This window comes from Anabrus simplex, chromosome 1 (genome assembly GCF_040414725.1).
Source record: "Anabrus simplex isolate iqAnaSimp1 chromosome 1, ASM4041472v1, whole genome shotgun sequence".
Classification (NCBI taxonomy): Eukaryota; Metazoa; Arthropoda; class Insecta; order Orthoptera; family Tettigoniidae; genus Anabrus; species Anabrus simplex.
In genome coordinates this window covers 361,197,694-361,218,758 of record NC_090265.1, presented here as the reverse complement: position 1 = coordinate 361,218,758, position 21,065 = coordinate 361,197,694, and the positions used below count along the sequence as shown (strand labels likewise).

Here is a 21,065-nt window from a genome sequence, read left to right as displayed (position 1 = left end):
GGCCCGTGTTTTCCTTTGGGCCAGTGTACAGATCCAGGATTATTTCAGGTCGTCCTATTATCCACGGAGGCACCGCACTTGGTTGTCTGACAAGACAGGGAACCAAAGGTACATCAAACAATCTGTAACCGCTATCCACCCGTATTCCAACCAGCCGTGTTGCTCGAGGATAAGCAGCGTACAGCCGACGGTTTCCCTTGTGGAACACGCAAGAATAGCTAGGGTAAACTGGCATTTGTCACAAATTTGCAGAATAGGACAGAAGCATTTGCTGGCGCCTCAGGTATAAAGGCGACACACCAGATTCAGCGAGCAGGCTAGCAATGGGGCTTGTACGAAAAGCTCCCGTTGTAACCCCGCTGTGGTGGATGCTATTCAGTTTCACAAGGCTGCTTTGCCTTGCTGATCCATATGCTGCACTGCCGTAGTCTAACCTGGATAAAATATGTGCCCTATAAAATCGTAGGAGCACCATCTGGTCTGCCCCCAAGTAGTGCCGATAAGGAACTAATTTGCTAATTATAAAATATCACACATAAATTTATTAAAATCCACATATTCAATACAATACAAAATTGTTAAAATTAGAAGTTATACTAATTTGCTATCAAAAAGGAGCCCAAGAAATCTGTATGTGTCAATTACAGGAAGAGCAATATTCCCTAAGAAATGCTCAGGGTGGGAGTGAAGATTGCGCTTCCGGCAACAGTGTACAACAGACGTGCTTGCGGTTGAAAACAGAAAGCCATGTTCCAAAGTCCACAGTTCTGGTCTCCTAATAGCTTGCTGTAACTGTCGCACTGCGACTACCATATTGTGCGAGCTATAATGCAGAGCAAAATTGTCCACATACAGTGACGGTATTACTTCTGAACATGCAGCAGCGACAATACCGTTTATGGCAATCGCAAACAGAGTGACACTAAGAACCGATCCCTTTGGGACTCAATTTTCCTGAATGTGGAATTGCGAATATGCCGCCCCCCACCATCACCCATTCGGACTCAGACTATCCTCACTAAGGTGTTTAAACATCTGGTTATGGACATTGTCAGGTCCAGGAGACATGTCCTTGCAAAGCGCCAAGACGCTGCAGAGTTCCCACTCCGTAAAGGACATGTTATAGTCCTCTGAAGCTTGGGTGGCAAAACTGAAGTGATGACGTTCTGCCTCCCATTTCAGAGAGAGGAAATCACTATGGAAATTCCCAGAGCCAGACACATCCGCGAAATGAATAGCTAGATGATTAGTAATCGAGAGTGGTTCAGTGACGATACTGCCTGCAATGGATATTCCTGGTACTGAAGAGGATCCATGTATAGCTGAAATACGTCAAAGTTTAGTCCACACTTGAGATGACGGAGTATGTGACGTCACAGACGACACATTTCTCTCCCATGAAGGTTTCTTACTCTGTCGAATAACTCGCGCCTTAGCATGGATTTTTTAAAATGTTACCAAGTTGGCCAACAGTAGGCTGCCTACAATAGCATTTATGAGCATGACGGCGTTCCTTGATAGTTGCTGCAATTTCTTAGTTCTGCCAAGGAACGAGTTTTCGGCGAGGAATCCCTGAAACCTCCTCAGCAGCAGCAGCAAGAATATCTTGTGTGATTTAAGTTATATCATAGTCTATGCTCTGCTTGGTCACGTCATTAAAGACAGCTAGTGATGTGAACTTTGGCCAATCAGCATTTTTAAGAATCCATTGAGGAGGAGCCTTGATGGATTTCTGTTTCAACAAAGTAAGAACAATGGTAAAGTGGTCAATGTCACAGAGATCATCGTGTGTATTCCACCGAAACAGGCGAATCAGTGTTCAGCTGCATGGACTAACATCTTTTTTCTTCTTTTTTTTTTTTTTAATAAGTTGCTTTACGTCGCACCGACACAGACAGGTCTTATGGCGATGACTAACATCTATGCAAGAGTATGTGCCGTAATGAACACTGAAATGAGATGGTTCACCTGTATTCACAATACATAAATCCAGCTCTTTTACTAATGTTTTCAACTCTCTTCCCCTGGAGCAAGGCATTTCAGAGCCCCATAAAGGGCGATGGGCATTAAAATCTCCCAATAAGAGCTGATCTATAAGATCAGTTACACCAAAAAAGTAGGGTTGGGCACTATGTCCCTGTTTCGGCACAAGGTGCCGGTGCACAGTTATGTTCCGCTGTTCCAGAACACCGAGTGTCAATTGTTCCGAAACATTCTCAAGCGAGCCGGAGACACTGACTCGCTGTCCCATCAGAAGCGCCACTATGCACTGCCCTTCGCCTACTAGCTGAACTGTGCAGCGGGCGCACGGGACTGTAACTGCGCAGTGTAGAGAGAACTTCGAGAGGCAACATTACATGCTCCGCGCCAGTGGGAACTGGGAGTGTGCCTGTACGGAACGTGCTGTGTGGTGTGTCCCTGTGTGTAGTTATGGCCATGTCCAGCATAAAGCTGCAGGGAACGTGAACGAACAGTCGGAACACTGAAATTCGCGCCCAATAATCACGTTAAAGGCTGCTTTTAGGTTAAGATATTTCCGGTCAATATAAAATACACATAACACGGTTACAATGGCAGTGCAGGTGTTTAAAAGTAACCAATTCAAGAATATTTTTACCAGTTGAATGTACTGGCCTGTATTGTGAGTAATTAGTGAGTAATTAATATCTCGAAAATTTCCCTCAACACTTTCTCGGGGATTGACGTTAAACATTAATTTGGACTTTAAGGAAACTTTTAAGCCCAAGAAAAATATGGGTCGTCGCTTTGGAATTAAAAATATAACTGGATGAATACATTGTTGTACTTTCGTGCTGTTAGGCCGGGCGCACATTGAGAAGCAGTTGGCCGCAGAGCAGGGAAGAGCAGAGCAGAACAGCGCGAAGCTTACGAAATTGCGAAGTGGATGTGAGCGCACATTGCCACGCAGGGTCTCGTCGGTTTTCAGAAATAACATGTTTTCTTTAGCCTCTGTGATACTGGGGCATCCAGTATAAAGAGGCTCTTTTTTACTTTTTCTTCAAGCATTCGCGATTTTTCTCATTTTGTTAGTCATCTTCACAATTTCCCTTGTGCTCATGGCAACGCGGTTATTCAGCTTAAGACAATCGCAATAAAAACAACCACCTTCGCCAGTTTACAAGACTGAACAATATTTCTATGTTACCGATGTTCGGCGTTCATATGGACTAAGCAAAGAATTTAATTCATGATTATTTTTTATATTTTTTACGTCGCACCGACACAGATAGATCTTATGGGAACGATGGAATAGGAATGGGAAGGAAGCGACCGAGGCCTTAATTAAGGTACAGCCCCCCCCCCCCCCCAGCATTAGCCTGGTGTGAAAATGGGAAACCACGGAAAACTATCTTCACGGTTGCCGACAGTGGGGTTCGAACCCCCTATCTCCTGAATGCAAGCTCATAGCAAGGCGATCCTAACCGCACGACCAACTTGCATGGTAAATTCATTAATAGGATCACAGTGGGGGAGAGGGAAAAATATGTATTTACAAATGTACTGCTAGATTTTCATCTAGTTGTCACAAGACACAAGATACTAAAATCAATCAACATTGACAATCTGTTGTGAACGCGTTTGCATTTATATTTGACAAGACGTGATAAATGATTTTCCGTATTTATCTCTTCACATAAATGTGATGATGGATGATGGCAACGGAGTCGGCGATGATGCTCTCCATAATCAGCATTAGATCTTTGTCTTAAATTCTATATGTTGCGAGAACTTGGGTCACGGATTGTTTCATAGATATATGAGGATTACATTCTTTTGTTTACTGTTTGTTTAACTTTGCACTAACATATCGAAGGTTTTCGGCGACGGAAGAAGGGTGGAAGATTAGGAAGGTAGCGGGCGTGGCCTTAATTAAGGTACAGCCCCAGCATTTGCCTAGTGTGAAAATAGGAAACCATGGAAAACCATCTTCAGGGCTGCCGACAGTGGGGTTCGAACCCACTATCTCCCGAATGCAAGCTCACAGAGGCGTGACCCTGACCGCACGGACACTTGCTCGGTGGATTACATTTTAGGGCTTTCTCTAAACTACCTTGTTACGCAGCGTGAATAAAATTATTTATAGCCTAGACTGTAGTGCCTTATTCCCCGAATTTACATACCGATTTTCATTAAATTCTGTTCAGCCATTTTCTCACGGACATACGGACATACGTACATACATACATACATACATACATACATACATACATACATACATACATACATACATACATACATACATACATACATACATACATATATACGTACATACTGCATTGCAGTCCACATGATTCACATAGTACCTACAAAACATGGTGAGACTGAATGGCTGTGGTAATTTTCTCCTCCATTTCTTAACTAACTGCGTGACACGTGTGCAGGAAACTGTATTTCGAAGACTGCGCGTGGTAGGCAGAAGTAGGTGCAGAACCGGCCTGCTCTGCTCTGTCCTGCCCTGTCTGTCAACTTGCGATGGTGCAATGATTTGTGTGGATTACAAAAATCTGCTCTGCGCTGCACTGCTTTAGCTGCTTCGCCTGCGTCCCAATGTGCGCCCCGCCTTATGCTCTCTGCACTTCAAATTCCTTCCCTCTCAACTTCCATTTACTTTCTTCAATATCTCGAAAATTTCCCTCAACACTTTCTCGGGGATTGATGTTAAAAATTAATTTGGACTTTAAGGAAACTTTTAAGCCCAAGAAAAACACGGGTCATCGCTTTGGAATTAAAGATATAACTGGATGAAAAAATGTTGACACTCCAACACAGGGCAGCACACAGCCGGTATCGACAGGCAGACAGCCAAGGCCAACTGATCTATCTAGTGCGGCCTTGGCACAGCACATTCGATTCAGGCACATTCCAGCTGAAGCGGAGCATGTCCTGTTGCCTCTCGAAGTTCTCTCTAGGACGCAGTTACAGTCCTGTGTCCTGTGTCCCGTGTCTCGGCACTCTGTACAGAAACACTCCGCCTCAAGTTCCTAATGTTGCGGAACAAGTGAATGTTCCGGTCTGCCCAACCCTACAAAAAAAGGGAAGAGTGTTAGGTTGTAAAACATCTGCCCTTTATATAACCTGAGCATTAACATCAGCATCTACATCCGTAGATGTAGATGAAAGCTAGATATCCATCCCGTCGTCAATGGACGAGGGGACTGACACCCAGAACTTCAACTTATTTTGGGGGCGGTATATTCTCCTATGAGGGGAGCGCGCAGGTTTAGGAGCAGGCATACCTGCTGGTGCTGATTCATACCCTTCAGATGGAGGGCATGATTTCCGGTTTGCAAGAGAAGTACGGGAGAGCCTGTTAAGGTCATTCCTCTTCTCTGCCTTCTTTTCTTGTTTAGATGGGCTGGGAGATATCCCAGCCAATTCAATATTTTAAAATGTCTTCGAACTCTGATCTACCTCCATTCATACATATAAATAACCATCACTCACTGCGAAGGGGAAGCAAAAACAAAGACAGAAGACTATAGCTAACCACCACTAGCATTCTTTCCCGTCATTCTTTCCTCTCAAGAAATCAAAAGGATAATAAATTTGATACTGCCCACAGACACACACATTATCCTGCTACTTTTTCTGTCACACTTTCTTCATCTTTCATAATTCTGATATTCGTAACGAAAATAATTACTTCATAGACCATTAAATTACAATACCTTCCCTGTATCATTTACTGTAGAAGTTTGATCTCGCAGGAATTTGTCTCAATTCATGATCAAATTTTACACTTTCCCTACCGTTTGTCCTGCTGGTAATCCTTTTACTACCAGGTGAGTTGGCCGTGCATTTACGAGCGCGCAGCTGTGAGCTTGCATCCATGAGATAGTGGGTTCGAACCCCACTGTCGGCAGCCCTGAAGATGGTTTTCCATTGTTTCCCATTTTCACACCTTAATTAAGGTCACAGCCGCTTCCTTCCCATTCCTAGGCCTTTCCTATCCCATCATCGCCATAAGACCTATCTGTGTCGATGCGACATAAAACAAATAGCAAAAAAAATTTATTTTACTTCACAGTGCAGGATTTCAATCCTCTCAGTTGTCACTTACAGTTTACAGTTCCTCATATCTTGAAAATAACAAATGCATTATGCTACATACGGGAAAAAGACCAGTTGCTTACATAGGTTTAACCAGTGAATTGTTATAAAAAATAAAATAAAAAGAGAATGGTCAAAACTTTGGTTAACTAAAAGGGACTTGTACAGATATAGGAGACCTATAAGTGTTGAGAACAAATGAACTACATGATTATAAATTTTACCTGTGGTCTCTGACACATTTAATGAGTTAATGCAGTTGCTTACACCGTATTTAGAGAAGCAAGACATCAGGAATAGAAACAACATACTACCTGAAGAAAGACTTGCTTCTACTTTACAGCAGAATACCAGAATTTAATGAAAATTAGCATTTAAGGTCAGAGAAGAAGGCACTACAATCTAGGCTATAAATAATTTTATTCAGGCTGGTTCAGAACACTTTAAGCAAGCCTCGGACCTATGGGAGTAATGGAGTCCCACTCCCATTTGACAGGCGAGGGACTCCTTGGAAACAACTTGGCGAACGAAATGGAATTCGATGGGGAGCTATCAATATTAATGGGGCTTATGGAAGAAAGAAGGTAGAACTGGCTGAGGCAGCAAAGAGGATGCATCTGGATGTGCTAGGAGTAAGTGATATTCGGGTAAGGGGAGATAATAAGGAAGAGATAGGAGATTATAAAGTGTACTTGACGGATGTTAGAAAGGGAAGGGCAGAGTCTGGGGTAGGGCTCTTTATCAGGAATACCATTGCACGCAACATAGTTTCTGTTAGGCACGTAAATGAGCGAATGATGTGGGTAGATTTGTCAGTGGGAGGAATTAGGACAAGAATTGTGTCCGTGTATTCACCAGGTGAGGGTGCAGATGAGGATGAAGTTGACAAGTTTTATGAAGCATTGAGTGACATCGTGGTCAGGGTCAACAGCAAGGATAGAATAGTGCTAATGGGCGATTTCAATGCGAGAGTTGGGAATAGAACTGAAGGATACGAAAGGGTGATTGGTAAATGTGGGGAAGATATGGAAGCTAATGGGAATGGGAAGCGTTTGCTGGACTTCTGTGCTAGTATGGGTTTAGCTGTTACGAATACATTCTTCAAGCATAAGGCTATTCACCGCTACACATGGGAGGCTAGGGGTACCAGATCCATAATAGACTATATCTTAACAGACTTTGAATTCAGGAAATCTGTAAGGAATGTACGAGTTTTTCGCGGATTTTTCGATGATACAGACCACTATCTGATCTGTAGTGAACTAAGTATCTCTAGGCCTAGGGTAGAGAAAGTGAAATCTCTCTGCAAACGAATAAGGGTAGAAAGTCTCCAGAACGAGCAAATTAGATAGAAGTACATGGATATGATTAGTGAGAAGTTTCGAACAGTAGACAGTAAGCAGGTTCAGGATGTAGAAAGTGAATGGGTGGCATACAGGGATGCTGTAATAGAAACAGCAAGGGAATGCCTAGGAACAACTGTGTGTAAAGATGGGAAAAGGCGAACATCTTGGTGGAATGATGAAGTGAGAGCAGCCTGTAAACGTAAAAAGAAGGCTTATCAGAAATGGCTCCAAACAAGGGCCAAGGTAGACAGGGATTGGTACGTAGATGAAAGAAACAGAGCGAAACAAATAGTTGTTGAATCCAAAAATAAGTCATGGGAAGATTTTGGTAATAACCTGGAAAGGCTAGGTCAAGCAGCAGGGAAACCTTTCTGGACAGTAATAAAGAATCTTAGGAAGGGAGGGAAAAAGGAAATGAACAGTGTTTTGAGTAATTCAGGTGAACTCATAATAGATCCCAGGGAATCACTGGAGAGGTGGAGGAAATATTTTGAACATCTTCTCAATGTAAAAGGAAATCATCATGGTGGTGTTGCAAACAGCCAAGCTCATGGGGAGGAGGAAAATGATGTTGGTGAAATTATGCTTGAGGAAGTGGAAAGGATAGTAAATAAACTCCATTGTCATAAGGCAGCAGGAATAGATGAAATTAGACCTGAAATGGTGAAGTAAAGTGGGAAGGCAGGGATGAAATGGCCTCATAGAGTAGTAAAATATAGCATGGAGTGTTGGTAAGGTACCTTCAGATTGGACAAAAGCAGTAATTGCACCTATCTATAAGTAAGGGAACAGGAAGGATTGCAACAACTATCGAGGTATCTCATTGATTAGTATACCAGGCAAAGTATTCACTGGCATCCTGGAAGGGAGGGTGCGATCAGTCGTTGAGAGGAAGTTGGATGAAAACCAGTGTGGTTTCAGACCACAGAGACTTACTGAACAGTGTGACAAATAAGGATGGAAGACAGAAGTCGATATTTTTTATTATGTTGGCGGATATGCCATCCTAGCCTTATGTTTTCCTATCATTTTGTTGTAGAATGATTCGCTCTACTTCTTCATCTGAGAACAATACATCATCAGCTGTATCGGGCGGGGAGGGGATCGTGGATGAGATTCTCACTTCTCCTTGTGCTTCTGTATCCTCTGTTTCACGTGGAAAAAAATGTATACAGTAGAGCATTTGCAGTATTGGAAAAGGTTGCAGTATATCCACGTTCAGTCTCTATTGAAGTTCGGTTATTGAAATGTTTTGGCTTCTTTGTTAGCTTCTGAACAAATTCCCAAGGTTTCGCTTTTGTAGGGATTGAACAGAATTCTTTCCAGCAGTCAGATTTTCTTTTAAGGATTAAGTTTTTGTATTCCTCTTTGACTGCTAGATAAATGGTGTAGTATCTCTGATGTAGGACTGGGTAGCGGCTTTGTTTATATAGCCTATCACAGGCCTGTACAAGTTTTCACATAATTGTCGGTTCTTCATTCCACCAGAAGTTTTTTTACAAGTTATAACATTGAGTAATGAATTTCATTTTTGATCTATATTGACAATTAAACACAAATCAAAGTGGGAAAGGGTCCACCTATTCAATACACTTAAATTATGTAACTAAGTTTTAATCATTAATGGAACTAGTTTCGACCTCTATATTGTGTGAGGTCATCCTCAGCCATAACATTTTTTTTGCTAGTTGCTTTACGTCGCACCGACTCAGATAGGTCTTATGGCGACGATGGGACAGGAAATGGCTAGGAGTGGGAAGGAAACGGCCATGGCCTTAATTAAGGTACAGCCCCAGCATTTGCCTGGTGTGAAAATGGGAAACCACGGAAAACCATTTTCAGGGCTGCCGATAGTGGGGTTCAAACCTATTATCTCCCGAATACTGGACACTGGGCGCAATTAAGCGACTGCAGCTATCGAGCTCGGTCAGCCATAACATAAGACCACGATCAGAATAATATCAAAAGTGTCAGAAGCACGCATATGTCCTGAGTTTATGCTGGCCTAGAAGTTGAAAGCAATAAATCATATCCATATGTGCGTTGGACTCTCGTAATGTTGATAATGATCAACTGATTATTGCAAAGTTGAAATAAGGCTTATTGTAATGGTTGGGTTCCTCATTGGGAATTGAGTTAACAATTAGTAAAAATAAAAATACATGAAAATTGGAGCAATACCTCTAAAAATGATAGAAAATGCATAAAAACTTGAATTTCTGTCAAATAATAATTCTGGGATTAAAATGTCCTTGCTTCCTGATTCTTGTCTTGAGATAATATCAGTTGAATGCCACAGTTATAAAAAGCAGTGTGAGTAGAAGCAAGATCACAAAGATCTCCACCAGAACGAACAGTCCACCGATCCAAGTTGTAGATGTCACTCTCAACCATGTCAATAAACAAGTAAAATCTTATTATTTACACATCAGTGAATTAACTTGCTTCTACTCACACTGCGTGATTTATCGCTTTCAAATTCTATGAAAACAAAAACTCAGGACATATAAGTGTTTCAATCTTGTACTCTAGTGTGTGCTTCTGACACTTTTGATATTGTTCTAATTATGCTCTTATGTTAGGGCTGAGAATGACCTCACAATATAGAGGTCGAAACTGGTCCCATTAATGAATAAAACATCGTTCCATAATTTAAGTGTAGTGAATAGGTGAACCCTTTCCCACTCTGCGTGTATCGAGTTATAATTCAATTAAAATTTGTGCTTGTCTTGTAAAACACTCGCAGACCAAGTTGTTTGCAATCCAAGGTTTTACGGTATTATTATTAATTAGATCAATGGTCAAATAAGTACTGGTTGAAAAGCAGAGGGACAAGGACAGAACCTTACGGCAAACCATTGTACTTATCTGACATGTCAGCAATAAAATCTAAAAAGTTTGGTTAAGCAGATGATTGGGCCATCGCTACTCAGAACAGTACATTTGAAGTAACCGAACAAGTCCTAACTTTAGATTTGGATACGTTAGGCAAGTACTTTTGCCAGTGGAGACTACAACCCAACCCAATTAAAATAGAAGTGGTCTGTTTCCATCTATCGAATAAATTTTCGAATAGAATTCTCAATTTGTACTTTGAGGAGAACAGACTCCATCATAACATGTGCCCTAAATATCTAGGGGTCATTCTGGATAGGACACTTTCCTACAAGGAACATCTTACGAAGGTAGCTGCCATGTCACGGAGCAGGAACAACCTCTTACATAAACTGTGTGGCACTGGTTGGGGATCTTCAGCAGACACACTACAAACTTCAGCTCTTGGGTTGGTTTATTCAGCTCCAGAACATTGCACACCAGTGTGGATAAACAGCGCTCACACACAGAAAGAAAACACGAACTTGCTATTTGCTTTACGTAGCACCGAGACAGACAGGTCTTATGGCGACGATGGGATAGGAAAGGCCTAGGAATTGGAAAGAAGCGGCCATGGCCTTAATTAAGGTACAGCCCCTGCATTTGCCTGGTGTGAAAATGGGAAACCACGGAAAACCATCTTCAGGACTGCCGACAGTGGGGCTCGAACCCACTATCTCCCGATTACTGGATACTGGCCGCACTTAAGCGACTGCAGCTATCGAGCTCAGTGACACGAACCTGAATGAGACCATGCGTATTATTAGTGGGACCATACAATCTACTCCCACTTACTGGCTATCCATTCTGAGCCACATTCCACTGCCTGATGCTAGAAGGAAGAGTGCTCTCGTACGAGAATATCAGAAGATCATGGATAATCCTCAGCTGCCTTTGTTAAACAATGTAGCCTACGTGGAACGAAAATGGCTCAGATCAAGACACCCTACTATTTCCACAGCCAGAATTTTTTCAGAAGAGAAGTTCAACATTCGCCTCTCATGGAGCCAAAATTGGCAACAACACTGCCCTGAATGATGTCGTACAATGCCATGTATCCTGGAAAAACCACCCGGATTTGATCAACCTCATTCAGTGTGGACGGCCCTCAATTGTATCCGCACTGGCCATGGAATATATTTAGATGCTCTCCACAAGTGCGCAAAAGTCTTGTCACCAAAATATGACTGTGGTGCTGAGAAACAGACAATTCATCACTTAGTGATTGAGTGCCAAAACTATGCATATTGTGGGGACTTCAAGAGCATTTTAACAGTTACAACAGATGATGTATGCTACATAAAGAACTTTAATATTTGTATATAGATATATGTAGGAAGTTATACTTCAACAGCTGAAACTTTTATATAATTTTATGTATGTGATAACCTAATGACAATTTAATGTGTTTTTATGTGCCATATGCTAAATAAATAAGATCAATGGTCTGTCATAAAACAGTGGCCACACTCCCTTCACAAGACTTTTTGCTAAACACCCCTGATGTGTTAGATCAATGGCTTTTTATCACTATTCGGGATGTGTGCAGACCAATCCTCCACCCATCCTCTTCACCCACACTTGAGAGAGATTTCTTTCAACAATTGGTGGTATTGTCCTCTCCTCCCCAAGGAAGTATGGTAAGGTGGGGGAAACAAGAGAGCATCATGCTCCACGCCCGCTGTAGCATGCTCTTGCGGTGCTGGTACAGGACCATTACTGAATTTGTACCCTTTATGGAATATAAACTTTTTTTACAACTTGTTTTATTATTATTATTATTATTATTATTATTATTATTATTATTATTATTATTATTATTATTATTATTCAAGGTCCTTTTTTTTAGCTCACTCCGAGTGTCAGGGGAAAATGCACGGAAGGCGATAGCATGGCCAGGTGACTCATTTGCCAAGAGATATATTGCTTCATGCCCGGCTAAGATGATCTAATGCAGTACGGTAGCGATAACCATTGCTTCACAGCAATAGTTCAGTTTAAAATCTGTGTTATTGGTAGCATGTTCAATGTGTTCGCTTTAAAATAGCGTAGTTCTTGTAGGAATACAAAAGTTATGTGTTTAATGAGTGATGTATACAGTAGAACAGCGTGTATTCATTGTGCTGTGCTATGCGAAGCGTTCTTCTTATACAGAGTGCCACTTTCGATTCATTCACAAATTTCCTGGCATCCTCCCTCCCCAAAGATGTATGGTACGTAAATTAGTAAAGAAGTTCCGCACCACCGGGTCCATTCTTAACAAGAAATCACGCAGGAAAAGCTTGACGAAATAGGAACTCTCTTGGAAAGAACTCCAACAAAATCCCTGTCGCGTCTCGCCGTACAAGCTAATGTATCCTTATCTTCTGCCCACAAAGCAACAAAACTGTTAAAAGCCATACCATACAAACCCAACCCTGCCCAACATTTAAGAGGACCTGACAGTTTCGCTAGGGTTCAGTATTGTAACTGGTTGCTTCAGTCAGTTCACGATCAGTATGTTCACCCAGAACTTTTATTTTATAGTGATGAGGCATGGCTACACTTAAGTGGCTATGTAAATAGTCAAAACTATCACTACTGGTGTGCAGAAAATCCCCACCAGCTGCATGTTCATCCACTTCATGATGTCAAGATAGGAGTTTGGTGGGCAATAAGTGCTCGCAGAATTATAGGGCCTATATTTTCCGTGAAACAATAAATGCTGATCAATATATAGACCTCATTCTCAGATCATTCTTTCAAGAGCCGATGGAAAAGGAAAGGAGTAATGGTTACTTCATGCAAGATAATGCGACGGCACACACTGCTAATTGGTCTATGGAGGTAATATGGGAAGTTTTCGAAGATCGTGTGGTTAATTATCCTCCTAGATCTTCTGATTTAAATCGCTGTGATTATTACCCATGGGGGATGCTGAAGGGAAAAGTGTATGTGAACAACCCTCACACAAGAGAAGAACTACAAGAGAACATTACACACGTTATTTCAAACATCACATGGGCTGAAATTCGCCGAGTGTCTGCAAACCTGTTTACAAGGTGTCAGGCGTGTTTGACAGCCGAGGGACAACATTTTGAACATGAAATGTAATGCAAGGTAGGTTTTAGGCTAATAGTTTCATTAGAATTGGCTTTCTATAAGTGTGAATTGCCGCAATGTAATGGGGACGAAAAGCGTTCATTATACCAGCTAGCAACGGAATGTCATTGCACCAGCCATGCCATGCTCTGAGTGGTGCTGCGGAGAGAGCTAAAAAAAAAAAAAAAAAAAAAAAACCTGTATTTGCCTTTATTTGTAGTGGCGAAGTTAGGACCCATGGTCCTCTCTTACACTTAACCACACTTCATTAACATTGTACACCTGAGAAAAATTTTCATAATTTTATCTTAAAAGCTACCATTACAAACTAGAAGTAACATGAGACAAAATATAAGCACAATAAATGTTCTTAATATTATCTTAGAAACTACCATTACAAACTAGAAGTAATATGAAACAAAATAAGCGAAATAAATATTCTTAGTCGTATCTTCAACTGTCGTTACACATTACAAGTTGAATAACACAAAGTAACATAAGCACAGTAAACATACATTCACACACACATTCACTCTACAAGCTTCATTCAACCTGGCAACACACATCAAGGCGATGCTCACAGCAAGATGAGTTAAACGAATTTAAGCTTTTTATGACTCTAATGTTAGGGGTGAGAGAATTCCATATTCTAGCTCTATTCACAACAAAGGAATGGCTAACTTGCTGAGAGGGATAGCAAGTGAACTGCCGGAGCATTTGTTATGCCGGTGGAAAGAGGATAGGAAATTCAGTTGTGAAGATAAGTAGTATGGGATATTCTCATTTAATACTCGAAATATTAATACTGCCACATGGGGGGGTTCTATATTTTTCAAATTTTAGAAGGGAAAGTTGACAATAGTATGGGGTAACATGAACACCATAGCGTAAGGAGAAGATACATCTAATACACGAGCTCATAGCACATTGTAATCGGTTTAGTTGTTCTCTCATGGCATCAATTAGTACTATGTAACAGTAGGAAAATATAGAGAGGATAAGAGGATAAGCCTGATTCTCATGTTTAGTGGCAGCATATTTTGATGATATTTTAGTGGGTGAAGGGAGGTATACACTTTTCTACAGACATTGGTAATGTGTTCTCCCCAGTTAAGATTCTTTTTTATAATTACACCCAGATTTCTGACACACTGACACAGATAGGTCTTATGGTGACGATGGGATATAAAAGGCCTAGGAGTGGGAGGGGAACAGCCGTGGCCCTAAATAAGGTACAACTTCAACACTTGCCTGGTGTGAAAATGGGAAACCATGGAAAACCAAATCAGGGCTGCCGACTGTGGGATTCGAACCCACTATCTCCTGGATAGGTGCGCACCCGGTAGTATAAACTTTATTCCATTCTTTGATTCCAAACCATTTTCAGAGCAGTACAGCCTGTGGACTAGTCAGAGGTTTCTTATTTTAGTTTCCTAAAATCGGGCCAATCAGTTATTCAGTTTGGTTTATCATGATCAGATATTCTAAATTCTAATCCTGCAAGTTCTTTTTTTTTTTTTTTTTTTTTTTTTTTTAAATGTAGCTCTGTGTCAGAAGACATCTCTCAAAACCACCAAAAGACTAAAACATCAATTCTTTACTCTGAGGTCCATTTCTGTCTTGAAAGCACAATTTATATCCACCAGTGGCTAGCTCCATTAGCCATCATGTTTCTGAGTTCCTATAGGGCCTTCTATACCTACTACAGCAGTCCTAGGGCACAAATTGTACTTCACACCAACAGGTCATCCCATAATTCAAATTCATATTGGTGCCCATCAACTACAATGTGGACAAGGGGTTGGAGACTTGAAAATACAAAATTAAACTATAATAATAAAGTTATAGTTAGAAAGAGGTAACTAATTTCAAACAACAAACAGTAATGAAACAGTAATGGATGGGTACGATAAGACATGAAGTTGTTAAAAATAGAGACGAGATTCAATACTTCGGAATGGCAATGGTCTACAAATAGAAGATGATCAGAGTAGATAAACACAGAAAAAATGGGGTATGTGCCTTAGCTAGAATAAAAATATTGGATAGAAATATGTCACATACTGATTATACATTCTTAAAAATGTATTTAATTAAACAGTAATAAAAAACAAAGTAAATATAGAATAAAAAACTGGGGGAGGGTTGGTTTTTTTTCTTCTTTACGCCGCACCGACACAGATATGTCTTATGGCGACGATGGGACAGGAAAGGGCTAGGAGTGGGAAGGAAGCGGCCGTGGCCTTAATTAAGGTACAGCTCCAGCATTTGCCTGGTGTGAAAATGGGAAACCACGGAAAACCGTCTTCAGGGTTGCCGACAGTGGGGTTCGAACCTACTATCTCCCGAATACTGGATACTAACTGGGGGAGTGGATAATGGATTTGAAGCATTGGATGTAAGTTTCAAGTAGGCTAGGGTAAATGTGCCAAAATAATGCCAGGTCTATGAGATTATAGTGTACTGCAAAGACTGGAGTGAAACCAATTTCCAAGACGTAAATGAAAATACTGCAGAAAGACGTAAGTATGGAAGGCAGATATTATTAGAAATGTATTATTTGAGTTTACAAGGGCAGGGGAAGAAATGCTAATGATCACAAATCAACATCAAATAAAACATGAAAGAGAGAAATTGAGTGAACAAGTTAAGTAACCTATTGGATGACATAGGAGTCCAAGGAGAAAGGGACATAGAAGAGCAATCAATCATGGCAGAGTGTAACATCTACAGAACACCAGCTGAATTCTGTACAAAAAAAAGTAATGACCAAGAAACTAAAAGACGAAATTTAGTAGTGAATGATGGTGCATATACATTAATAATTCTATAACAAAAAAACAATACATTGTATGTATTACAAATATAGAAGTGTCCTATCGGCTAAGAGAATGTGAGGAGACATGAAAAATAGGTAAGAAAGATATTTATTGAAAATTGTTACCTGTATAATGAGATTAGAGAAAACCAAATTATTGCCGTTAAACTACTGTGGGAAAGGAAATAAAAAATAAATTTAGGAGACAAGTGACACATGTAACAAAATAATAGGCAGTTTATTAGATGGTATTCTAAACTAAAAACGCACCTTGAGTCTATGAAATTCTTTTGAAAGTATGATTAATTAACCAATGCATATAACAGTAATACCCGGTCTAGAAAGCCAACAATAACGGCCAAGAGGATTCATCGTGCTGACCACACGACACCTCACTATCTGCAGGCCTTCGGGCTGAGCAATGGTTGCTTGGTGCACCATGGCCATTCGGGGCTGTTGCGCCATGGGGTTTGGTTTAGTTTATACAACAATAAGGATTACAATATATACACACAGGGTCTCTCTTATAAACCCAGAACTCATGGTATTTGTACTCTGCACTAAGGCAACTGCAATATGGGAGGCAAGTCCCTCATTATGATAGGAAGATAGGTGTTTGGTGTGCTGTTAGTGCAAGACGAATAATTGGGCCTATATTTTATTGAGACACTAGTAAATGCATAGAGGTACCAAGATTATATTATAATGCCTTTCTTCCATCAGTTAAGGAAAGAAGAAAAATTGGAAGTATTTACAGATAAAGTGATCAGTGATGGTCTACTTCCCCCTCATTCTCCAGATCTATCAGTGTTTGATTTTTACTTGTGGATTAAACTGAAAGAAATGTATATCAAACAAGTCCTCACATTGGAGGAACTGAAAGAAAACATTACAAACTAAATCACAGTGGCAGAACTCACTCGCGTCAGCCATAATATGGATTGTAGAATTTCTTATTTGTACACACTTTAAAGTGAAATCCATGCACCGCAAAACAAAAGTAATCCTGTGTCTCAATTCATAGTTTGTACTTTTCCATTTGTTTGATGTCATAGCCTCCATGGGGAAGAAGTCTATAGGAATGTTCCTCTTCTTTTCATACAGAATCTGCAATAGTGTGTTGCTTTGCTGTGTAGGCCTATATATCAATGTCATTTCATATCTTAATTCCTCAAAGAAGAAAGGCTCGCTCCATCTCGTAAACCAATCCTGACAGAGAATATTCTGAGATACAAAGGATTCTCTTTAAGTAGATGGATTTTACTTGTTCTGGTTTTACCAGGTCGCTCTTGGTTAGATATTCCCACGCGAGTTCTAGTCCACAGTTTACAATTCGGACTATCTTGAGTCTGAAAATTCCTGTATAACCCACGAAAGATGACATTTCCAGCATCTTTTATAAGGTAAGATTTCATATAAGATTGTATACACGCATAAAACAGGGTGGCCACGCACGACATAAGTTTAGCTGAGGTAGCTGCTATAGCGCCGAGAACAAACATCATGCGTTCAATCTGGGATTGTAAGAGAGACCCTGCATATACAAACATACATACACTCTTATTAGTCACTGATTTATTTATTTTTTTCTAGTGGTTTAATGTCACACTAATACATCGAAGCTTTCTGGCAATGCAAGGATGGGAAAGGGCTAGAATTGGAAAGGTAACAGCCATGGCTTTAAATAAGGTATACCCTGGTGTAAAAAATGGGAAACCACGAGAAACCATCTTCAGAGCCGCTGATAGTGGAATTCAAACTCGCTATCGCTTGTTGCTTTACGTCGCGCCGACATAGATGGGTCTTATCGCGACGATGCGACAGGGAAGGGCTGGGAGTGGGAAGGAAGCGGCCGTGGCCTTAATTAAGGTACAGCCCCAGCATTTGCCTGGTGTGAAAATGGGAAACCACGGAAAACCATTTTCAGGGCTGCCGACAGTGGGGTTCGAACCTACTATCTCCCGAATACTGGATACTGGCCGCACTTAAGCGACTGCAGCTATCGAGCTCGGTAAACTCACTATCACCCGAATGTAAGTTCATTAATCACTGACCATCCATGATTGCAGTAAAAGAATAGGCCTATTTAATTAAATAAATAAAAAGTACACAATGTGCATTTTAAACTGTCATTCACTGCAAAGCTGCTGTACTGAAATACGGCAGTCCTTTTATTATACGCTAGAGAATGGAATCTGTCACGTGGTCCTCCACACCATTCACACTTGCAATCTAAGGTCAGATCATGGAATTTCTTATTTGTACACACTTTAAAGTAAAATCCATGCACCGCAAAACAAAAGTAATCCTGTGTCTCAATTCATAGTTTGTACTTTTCCATTTGTTTGATGTCGTAGCCTCCGTGGGGTAGAAGTCATTAGGAATGTTCCTTTCATACAGCATCTGCAATAGTGTTGCTTTGCTGTGCAGGCCTATACAGCAATGTTATTCCATATCTTAATTCCTCAATGAAGAAAGGCTCCCTTGCCATCTTGTAAACCAATCATCACAGGGAATATTTTGAGATACAATGAACTCTCTTTAAGCAGATGGATTTTACTTGTTCCAGTTTAATTAATGAATATTCAAGATAAACTGAAATATTATAATTAAGCGGTCTGCCTATTCCATACAATATATAATTTATTAATATCTAGGACATGTTTTGTCCCCTAAGGGACATCATCAGCTAATAATAAATTAATATTAATATATCAGAAATGTTAAAATTGGAAAAGACACATTAAAATTTTTTTGACAATTTAAAATCAGATCTTCAAATTTTGTTAAAATTGTAAGTCATAAGACAGGTAAAACAGTTAAATTGTCCATATTTCTCTTGTTGATGTTCTTGGAAAATACCAGTTTTTACCTGTCGTATGACTTACAACTTTAACAAAATTTGAAGATCTGATTTTAAATTGTCAAAAAAATTTTAATGTGTCTTTTCCAATTTTAACATTTCTGATATATTAATATTAATTTATTATTAGCTGATGATGTCCCTTAGGGGACGAAACATGTCCTAGATATTAATAAATTATATATTGTATTGAATAGGCAGACCGCTTAAGTATAATATTTAAGTTTATCTTGAATATTCATTAATTGATTATAGTCAATACGGGATTAGTATTACTTGAAATGAAGCTGTTAAAGCTTATCACTTGTAATTGTTCCAGTTTTACCAGGTCACTCTTGGTTAGATATTCCCATGTGAGTTCTAGTTCATAGGTTGTAATTGGGACTATCTTGAGTCTGAAAAACTTAATTGCGGTCTCTGAAGAGTTAGGCAAGGAATGTTGCTTATCGCTGTAATTGCTGCTGTGGCCCTCTCTCGCATGTGAACGGCAAAGCATTCCTCACGGGTCTGGAATGTTATGTCCAGGAATTTCAACCGATTCACTAACTTAATTCAAGCTTCCTCTCCTTTAAGCATAAAGCATCTTCCCTGGATAGTCCATTCTACCCTAGCTATACAGTTCATGAAGGAGAAAGTACCAGTCGTGGTGGTAACTGTAACCTCCGTAACTGAATAATCAATAACTTAGGTATCCTACATATCTGACATCAGAAAAAGTTTATCAGAGCTCACTATTTTCTTAATACTGACAACACAAAGTTTTGAAGAAAAAAAAACAATCACAAACCTAATTCATTAAAATTCCTACTTGATAAAACTTGGGAAGAACAGTCAGGAATGTTTATTAGTATAACCCTTCCACTAGTTTACTTCATAAATTCACTACTTCACTGTCATTAACAGACCAACTCCCAACTATCATATTTAAGACAGAAAACGTGACGTCAGTTGTCTAGGCCTATATAATAAATCTCCAAAAGTTTAACTGAAAAACTACAGGTCTGTTCTTTACAAATATGCTTGTAATTCACATAAAAAACGGAAAAATACAACATAGTCTAAAACACACAATCAAATACAATTACAGGTACATATTATAATAAACTGATTGTATATATTTAAGGATTCAATATTTTTGAAAAATAACTTAGCTCAAACCATATTAGTGAGTGTAAAATTGATTACAAACGTCACAATCTTTATTTACCTTAACTGGGCGCTAGGTATGTGTTTCCTCAGAAACTTGAACAATGATTCTTTTACAAAATCTTCTTGTTCTGCAATTGACCTTCGACTCATTATGCAAATGAAGAGAAATTAAAGTCCTTCTCTGTCCCCAGTCGATTTACGAAACTAATTCTTCTCTCTTCTGAACTGTTTACACCACAAAATGTAGGGTTATGTTTGTGTACATAAAAGACTGCACAGTGAAAACAAAAACAAAAAGAAGGAATTACGGTTGCTGGATTAAACAATCCTTGATTGCAGGCATGCTCCTAGATATTTTCTCCTATTACTCAATAAACAATACAGCCACCAATGAAGAAATGCAGCTGATAATTATTTTTTGAAAGGAAACGAAATCCGGTATAAACAACAAGAACTGTAGATGACAGCCGACTGTGGTAACATCTATGAGGAGACAACGGAACTAATCCTGGAAGGAATAAATAATCAATAAAACTGTTTATAACGTTTGAGCAACACCAATATAATGAGGACACGAGTAAACATTAGAGTGTTATCAAGAAAGAAATAAGTACAATCCATGCAGGCGTGTCATTATACTGTAGACTACCGTACGGCACTTCATGTTTTTTACTCATCATATTGACCTAGTGTTTGCAGTGCATTATGTCTTCTGGTATAGGCTAGAGCAATTTTGTTACTTTCAATTACCTGTCTCAGTCTTACCCTTGGCTTTGAAAATATTAAAGTGACTGAGGTATGCGTGATGCTAGTAATGCCATTCCTTATGCAGCCAGCTCCTGCTATGAATGGTGTGAAAATG

The 21,065-nt window shown here is 39.8% G+C and overlaps 1 protein-coding gene across 1 annotated transcript in view; it reads right to left on the bottom strand.

Annotated features, from left to right (window-relative positions):
• LOC136866147 (CUE domain-containing protein 2-A) overlaps nt 1–20,652 on the bottom strand; it is a 180,678-nt gene extending 160,026 nt beyond the window's left edge. Inside the window, exon 1 of the mRNA XM_067142855.2 lies at nt 20,262–20,652. Within this exon, the coding sequence (XP_066998956.1) occupies nt 20,262–20,353 (92 nt within the window). The 5' untranslated portion in view covers nt 20,354–20,652. The remainder of the gene's footprint in view (nt 1–20,261) is intronic.
• Nucleotides 20,653–21,065: the final 413 nt, after the last annotated feature.